Consider the following 8811-nt stretch of genomic DNA (forward strand, 5'->3'; position numbering starts at 1 on the left):
GAAAAACAAATATGATATATGCTATAAATAATAATATGCACTATCATAAGAATTAAATATGCATTTAATAGGTAAAACCGTTAAAATACCTATGTATAATATGAAAAATACAATTAGTGTTATTTTAATAAAAATGATCTAATTCGGGGACAATTCTCATCAGATTTCAAAAACCTTATTCCAATACATATGTGCGTTTGCATATAAATCCGGTCACTTTAGACTAATAACTAATAACATTGTCTAACAAACTATGGTCTACAAAATTTATGACAATTCCTAAGCAATGATTAAATTATATTTTCTTATCGTTTTATGGAAACTGTTATTAGTGCCATTATTTTTTAACTATCAACATTTCAAGTAACACAATTTATAAATATAGTTTGTAAAATTCATGTTTTATCAAGAACTTAACGACGAAATGAAGATTTTTCACTGAGTATGAATTGATCGCAGTGATATTTTACAGTGGGCTTAGAATTTAGTTTCTCATTTTTTTTTAATGTTGATAGGTACATTTTTGGTTTTAAAAACCTTGAAGTCGTCATTGATGTTTGAAAAATCTTAAATCTCGTGTTTTTGACAAAACTAAAATAATATACATCTTATGTAGTTTGTTACGAAGAACAAATTAATCACTTAGAATTTTTATCCTAAATTTTTACTGTTGTCCTATAAAACTATTTGTACGCGAGTTTTTTAAAATATTAAAATGTTCCATTTTCATTGAAGTTTTGTCCAGTACTTGTCGATTGAAGTGCGGAATGGAGATTTTTCATCGAGGTCGTATTAATCTCAGTAGTATTTTATAGAGGGATTAGTTTTTTTATTTTACCAAAATATTGATTTTAAAGATTTTTGGAATCGTATAAAATAATATACAATAATATATAAATAATATATATAATATAAATATGTATATATTATATATACAATAATATTTAAATTAAAAAACGAATATATTTTATTAATTTTACTATGCTAGGTATCGTCATTTGTGTAATTTGTTGGGAATTTAGGAATCTATGTTTGTACAGTTGGTCGGGTTCAGTATTATTTTAGAATTATATCTGACTGTTATCACTAGGGAAGAATTACCTCATTCGCTATTGATCATGATAAGACTAACAAACAACAGTAAACACTCGACAATAACATCATTAGTTTAGCAGTTAATACTCATCTACCTACATTACGAATTACGATTATGTATAATATTTTTTAACTATAGTCGTACTACTGTCTCTGTGGTAAAGTAATGATTAAGCGGTATTGCATTAAATAGTGCGCATATAATTGATCCTATTTGCCCTTCTTTTGTTTTTATTTCTTGATCTCTTTATTTGTGTCGTTTGTTACATAGTTATTTATACGTCACAATAGCACTACAAAATCGTCGATTGTGTCTCTTATAAATAGTTTGTGATTCAACGAACATTTTGTTATTCCACAATATTGAATGTTCTGATTACTGTTGTGTTAAAAAATATAACTTAATGTTGAAAATGACTTTCGCTCAGCTTATTTTTCTAGTAATATTCATTTCTCAATTGTACAATAATGCAGAATGCATATCATTTTTCCATTTTACATTAGATCCGCCACCAGTCAAAGACATTGCTTTGATGTCCAGGTATATTGTTCATCATTCAGGTAATACTTAAAGTTACTTAGTATTTTTATTTAATAATTAGTTTTAAAAATATCTAAGTGTTAAATGTATTCTTAGTATTTTATTCAAATTCAAGCTACTATGTTTAATAATATTTATTTAAAAATGTTGCTGTTGAAATGTTTATAATATCTAAGAAAAATATAATGTTTAAAATTGATACAAATGCTTTTAACATAATTGAATTTTAATGTTCTTTACTCATAAAAGAACCATAAAATTATATTTAAATATTTTCAAGTGCATAGTATATTTATTTTATAATAAGTTAATATTTACATACCTAGATACATTTATTTTGCAAACTTGTTATTTATTTTCTAAAAATATGTTACCTATAATGTAGCTAGTTTTGGTATCTATATTATTTATATTTTTTAAAACATTTCTTAAATTTATCTATTTACTAATATCTTATTTATTTATATGTTTATGTCTTTATATAGATTGGGCAACATTGTCTTACATGGGGAATCAGTCATTTATGGACGGTATGCCAATGGGTAGAGTATATTCAATTAGTGATGGAACAATCAATAATAGTTCTGGTGTTCCTTACATTATGGCTTCACCAATGGACTTGTCATTTCAAGATGTTGTGGTACATATTATAATTTACTATATATTATATTGAAAATTATTGATATATATATTAAATAATGATTAGATTCATTTGTAGATTTTATTATGTTTTATATCACAATAAAAATAAAATATGAACATGCTAGTATGGTTATTGAAATCTCAATATTTTTTTTTTTCAGAAAACTAAAAACTGTTCTCTTGTGTTAAGTTTAGCACAGTCTGATTATTGTAAAAAAAAGTCTTATGATCCCGAAGATCCAAGATGTGCACAGCTTACATTGACTGGAAAGTTTGTAAAGGTATCTTACAAAATCTTTATAATATCTTATATTATTATATAACAATATACATATTGTAATGTATTATAATATTTTTTTAATCTCATTGTTTAAATTCATTATAGTTGGATAAAACTGATCCTGAATGGAATGTAGCCAAAACTGCTTTATGGACTAGACATCCTGTCATGCGTAAATGGAATATACTTGTACCGGGTAAATTATTTCTTGAAGACATAGTATTTTTTTAATTTCTTAACTTTATTAATCTAAACATATTATTTTATTATTTTAGGTCATCATTGGGAATTTGCAAAATTAAATATTGAATATATCACACTTATTGATACATTTGGTGGTCGAAAGTATCCAACTATTGCAGAATATTTCAAAGCAACTCCAACTTTCAATTATTGGCCCAAACCAAGACACTCTGTTATTACAGTTAAAAAAGATGTCATCATTGATGATGAATTTTAAAATTGAATAGGTGCTTATTTTTAAATTAATATCATGAATACCTATTATATTAAAAATTGCCAATTATAACTTAAAGACTGACTTGTGGTATCATTCAGAATTTCATAGATATATATTGTATCTTTTTGTGTTATATATTTAAAACATTTAATTTTGGTGAAATTTTTATCATAAACACAATTTTATATAACTATTAGATTATATATTTCTTAAAATATAGTAAATATATATTTTTTTTATTTAATAAAATAAAAAAAAAAGGTGTATATTATGAATTTATACGTATTTTTGTCAATGTTAAATAGCCAATAAGCATATGGTTTGTAAATTATAAATTAATTGTAAACTATTTATTGTTATGAGTAGGGCTCAAAAGTTTTATGAGTTTTATATTGTTCTGTATACTCACCATTTTTAGTAGAATAAGTTAGAAATCTAAATTATACAATAGTAAGTTTAAAAATTGAAAATTTTAAATGTATATTTTATATACTTTGTTAATTTTTGGGAAAAAGTGCGTGCTTCATTGATTTTCCTAACATATATTAATCATATTTAGTATTATCTAAAAAAATTAATTTTGTTTTATTTTTAAACAATATTGAATTTAAAACTATGTTATTTTACGTAAGTATTTATTGTTTTTGTTACAGTTGAATAATTAATTTGATGATAATTGCGCGATATACATATAATCTAAATCATGCTAATATCACAGAATAATTATTCTGTGCTAATATGTCGAAATAATATCTTATTATTGATAAGTTATTGACTTATCATAAATATATTTATTGTATATTCATTTCTAAATTTATTGTACACAATTAGGAGCGGAGTGGGAACCAAATTCAGGGCTGGAGATAGAAAGTTATCTAGGCTACCCACCTATTACCAATTAAATCACCAAACATTTTTTTTATTTTTAAAACTTACAGATACTTAATAAATAATTTATAATACAAATAAATATATTTTATTTTTTTTATAATTTATTACCTAGGTACTTTTACTACTTTTATTATCATAGATTTTTACATCCATGCATCTATAGCATTTCGGAAAATAACTAAACCAATTTGTAGAATAATTGCTCGATATTTACATTTAATAAAACAAGGATTTTCAATGTAAAGAATCTTTTAACAAATGAAATATTATTAGGCTGAATTAAAAACAATTAACTACATTATTTGCGGGAAACTATTAGTAACACGTGTTTTCAAGTATTAAGTTAATAATTGTATTATTAAATAGTTTTCTAATAGTATTCATTGAATGCATTTACAAAAAATTCGTTTTCAGAAAATACTAAAAATATGGACTTCAATCACGATTTTGTAAAACCATTGACCTTAATTCCTTTCGTACGTATTGTAAAAAGATAAATATTTTCAAGCCCTTTTATAAGTCATCCTAAATATCATAATAAATTCTTACAATTGGAGTAGTAAATGCGTAAATCTGAAGAACTAAAACCGACGAACAAAATTATTGAAATAAATAAAAACAAAATAGTCTCGCAAAGGAGCGTGCATAAAATATCAAAGAAAAAAGGAGATAAATTGCAAAATACAGAAAAAGAGCAAGATCAGTTATTTCTGACGTACCAAGCTATTAACGTATTATGGATACACTTATTGGCGTAGTTAGAGTGGTTTAGTCCCCCTAGTTCGAAAAATAGCCTCCTAAAATATAGACGAAACCTTTTACGAGTTGGTACATGTCTACCCCTAGGAGGGCTAGAGTCCCCCCCCAAAAAAAAATATTGACCATCCTATGCCTATTATGGGTATACCCATGAATCATGATCCATATAAAACGTATGTCTATAGTTGACCAGTAAATTTAATGTTATAGTTTTTTACGATACACAAGTGATACAACTCTCAAAATGTATAAGATATAATGCAAAATAATAATTATCATTGTTTAGAGTAATAATTGTGTATGAATAATTATATATTTGTGGTACTATAGGTACCAATGCAGTACCGGATTTAAGTTTTAACTACTGTGTCGCCGTAAGCTCAAAAAAAAGTTTTTGCTTTTTTTGGCACTTATTTATATAAATAAATAATTTTATTTTATATTTTGATAAAAACTTTTGTTATTTTTGAAACCATCAAATTATAATATAGGTAGTATTGAAGTTATAAGAACTAGGTACTTTTATTGGTAAAATGTAAGTACCTACATGTTATTAATATCTTTCTCAAATATTACAAACTTTAAGCATGAAATAAAGTATTAATACATGACTCATGGTACAAAAAAAAATATATTAAAATGTGTGCTAATAAAAAAGAAGCTAGGTATATCTACTGTGGAAAAACACATTTTTTTAAGAACGTTAATAATATACCTAGATTAATATTTTTTTTTATCAACACACTTATAGCTTTTGGAGTTACTTCTGAGCTACAAAATCGTTAACTACATTATCAAAATCAATTTTGTTAACTAATTCTGTTTCTATTGCAAATAAGCTTAATGATTTCAATCTATTCTCATCCATGGTGGACCTTAAATAGTTCTTGATGCGTTTTAATATAGAAAAGGTAAATAATTAAAAATAATATTAATATTTCATTGGTAGGAACAAAGAAAGATGCCAGTTTTGAATAATATATTGATTATTTTAACCTTTATTATAAAAATCTAGTTTGAATTTGCCAAAATTCCGTAATTTTGGAAAGGCTTTAATAATCTTTTTTTACAATTTTATTATGGAAACTTAATAAATAGGTAATTGACATCATGTTTTGAATTCTGACAATTTTAAAAATGTGCAAGGTTTGTTTTTTTTATTATGTCTCCAAACTCTTACAAATTTGTAAACTAAAAATAACATTAGTACGACGTAAATTTGTTGCCCCTAAAATATTTCTGCTATAAGCACGTACATACTTTGTTTATTGGGACATACTCCACTGTGGTAACTCCTCACACAATAAAAAATTTAGGTAGTGCCATAGAAGGGATTCGCCCTAAACAAATAAATAAATCTTGCAGATGGCGCTTCTAGTAAATATTCCACGTTTAAAAATAATTTAAACATAATATTAAAAAAAATATATGAAATGGAATCTAATTAAGCAGTTCTTGGCTAGGAAAATGTTACCTTGGAACAGAATAAAAATATTTCGATATCGAATGCATATATTCAATACGTAACAGAATTCGATCTTTATGCAAATTAAATGGAGAAGGTTATGGATTGAACGGAATCAAAAGAAGCAGTTCTAGAGAAAAATAATTCCACATCGAAACCAAATTTAGGCTAATTCAATAATATTTGTGAGTGATGCTATAAAGTTATGATAAGAATTGTACAATTAATATCCATGTTATTAAATTTAATTGTATTGCATATTTGTGTTATAGGTACTTCAATAAAAATAACTTACATTATAATATATTAAATAGGTACTGTTTTTATATTTAAAGTCTGATCTTAACTTTTAATTTTTTTATTATTTGAATTTTGTATATTTGTTAAATTGACTGGACTATCAAGTGACTGTTAAAAATAAAAACTTGTAAAATTTTCATATATTCGTTTTCTTTAAAGTCTTTTTGTTTAACTGATGAGATATGGATTCCATATAAATTATAATGGATTCATGTTCTAGTATAGACTATAGAGCAGACCAAAGAAAAATAAAGGATACATTATTCGTTGTGACATGAAAAGATTTTGTTTGTAAAAATAAAATACTTATTTAAAGTTTTTATTGCTTTCATACATAGGTTTACTTGTTTCACGCGAGAGAAAAAAAGAAGATTGAATCGACATCAAGGTTATGTGTGGTATCTGACTCCAGCAAATGGTTATTGTCGATGAGGTAATTAAATGCAATTTTTCTTTTATTGCGTCGAAATGATAAAATAATCTATATGCATAGATAGGTACTTTTAATTGTGTTTATATGTAAATGCGACTGACTATATAAAATGGTAGCGAGGCTGTCTTTGATATCGCCAGTAATAAGTAAAGCGATTTCAAGAGGTATAAAATAAACAAAAAAAAAAAATGATTATTATAGTTTAGAATGTTTAGATTATCATTATATTTATATTTCTTATATCATAAAAATAAAAATGATCACTGTAAAATATTAAAACCAATCTATTATCCTTTGCTCAGGCATTAGATTACAAAATCATGTTTGATTTGTGATCGTTTTTTTAAATTAAATTATTATTTTAAAATATACATACACATATTATAACCTATCTTACGATATAATGATTTTGTAAAATTTATGTTCGTTAAAATTTTATATTAAGTGTTGTATAGGTAGGTACTAGGTAGTGTTATTAGTACGACGCAGATTCAAATGTCTTGAACAAACAAAAATGACTTAAACAAACATGATTTAATACACTAATAATTTCATTGAAAATTGTTCTCAACACATTGTTAAATGTTCTATATAAATTTACATAGTTTGATATTATCGTGATTGGTTAGGTTAAGTCATTAAAACTATATAAGTATTACCATCTACTCATTACTCGTCTGATCGTAATGCATCATCCGCTACCGATTTTGTCTGATACATAGATAAAAACAATATGTACATAAACGATTATTTAATCAATGATTATTTGTAGATACTTACCTAATGAGCATCGCTCTTTTGCACCAAAAAAAAAAAATTAATTCGTTTTGGGTATAGCCCTTTTGCGCCAAAATAAAAAAGATATATTTTTACCGACAGCCCGTTTGCGCTAAATTTACCGGGTATAATTATAATAAAGTAATATATTTTTTCCTCAAATAATAATCAATACAATTTTATTTAAATTATAGTCAATAGTACGGATTTTTTTAAAAATAATAACTAATAAATAATAATACAAATTATTTTAAACAATACGTAGGTAATAAATAGTTAATAAATTTATATTTTTTTGAAAATTTTAAGCTATCGATAATCATAGTCAATTCTATGATTTTAAATAACCAATTCGTTTGCGCAGGTAAATTGGGCGCAAATGCGCTGTATACAAAACGAATTAATTTTTTTTGGCGCAAAAGGGTAACCAGACCTAATAGTTATTTAATACAAATATCATGTATCAAAATGAATCTTTACCTACCTGTTTAATGATTTTCTTTTTTATGGGATAGTTAATGTTAAATTTCTATCAAATCCATCCTTATAGAATGTACAAATATTTGACTTAAAATATTTAAAAAATTATCAGAAATTCCAAAAAAATTCTCTAAATATAAAAAAAAAAATTAAAATAAAAGTTAGTTTTTAAGTTGATTAATTAAACGAATTTTGTACTTGAAAAAAAATGTTTTATCAAAAAAGTATGATTTACATTTAAATCATGTTCAACTTTATAACTTAAAATATATTTATCTACATCTGGTCTACTCATATAATTCCACGCTTTTTTGTTATTAAATTGTGGCAACTCATTATAAATTAGGTTTTTACTTCTACCATTGATTAAAGAATAATAAATATTATTATTAATATTATACACAGAAATATAGTTTTTCCAAAAAAAAATATTTCGTAAACATAAAATATATTTGGAGATATTGATTATATACATTCAGTACTTTTTTTTTTATTATTATTATTAAAATATATTTGCAATCCGTTATTTAAAATAATATGTAATAGTTTACAAAAAAATTTTATCATAATAAGCACATGAATAATTCGTGGAGGCAGTTATTCATTAACAACACCTCAGAATGTGTTTTTTAAGTTTAAAATTTTTTTTTTAGTAAAGCAAATCTCTGGACTAATTTTGCTTTAGACG

The 8811-nt window shown here is 24.4% G+C and overlaps 1 protein-coding gene across 1 annotated transcript; it reads left to right on the forward strand.

Moving 5' to 3' along the window:
* The first annotated feature begins 1060 nt into the window (after nucleotides 1-1060).
* Nucleotides 1061-3192, forward strand: LOC112604258 (protein CREG1). Its single transcript, XM_025353215.1, has 5 exons — nucleotides 1061-1656; nucleotides 2122-2276; nucleotides 2440-2559; nucleotides 2664-2754; nucleotides 2834-3192. The coding sequence occupies exons 1-5, from the start codon at nucleotides 1500-1502 to the stop codon at nucleotides 3016-3018; spliced, it is 708 nt and encodes a 235-aa protein (XP_025209000.1). The 5' UTR covers nucleotides 1061-1499; the 3' UTR covers nucleotides 3019-3192.
* The last annotated feature ends 5619 nt before the right edge of the window (nucleotides 3193-8811 follow it).

This window comes from Melanaphis sacchari, unplaced genomic scaffold (genome assembly GCF_002803265.2).
Source record: "Melanaphis sacchari strain LSU unplaced genomic scaffold, SCAv2.0 Contig11_pilon_pilon, whole genome shotgun sequence".
NCBI classification, from domain to species: domain Eukaryota; kingdom Metazoa; phylum Arthropoda; class Insecta; order Hemiptera; family Aphididae; genus Melanaphis; species Melanaphis sacchari.

Coding starts and splice junctions, on each gene's coding strand:
- LOC112604258 (XM_025353215.1), top strand. CDS start 1,500: ATGTTGAAAATGACTTTCGCTCAGCTTATTTTTCTAGTAATATTCATT. Junction 1,657..2,121: donor GTATATTGTTCATCATTCAG/GTAATACTTAAA, acceptor GTCTTTATATAG/ATTGGGCAACATTGTCTTAC. Junction 2,755..2,833: donor ATGGAATATACTTGTACCGG/GTAAATTATTTC, acceptor TTATTATTTTAG/GTCATCATTGGGAATTTGCA.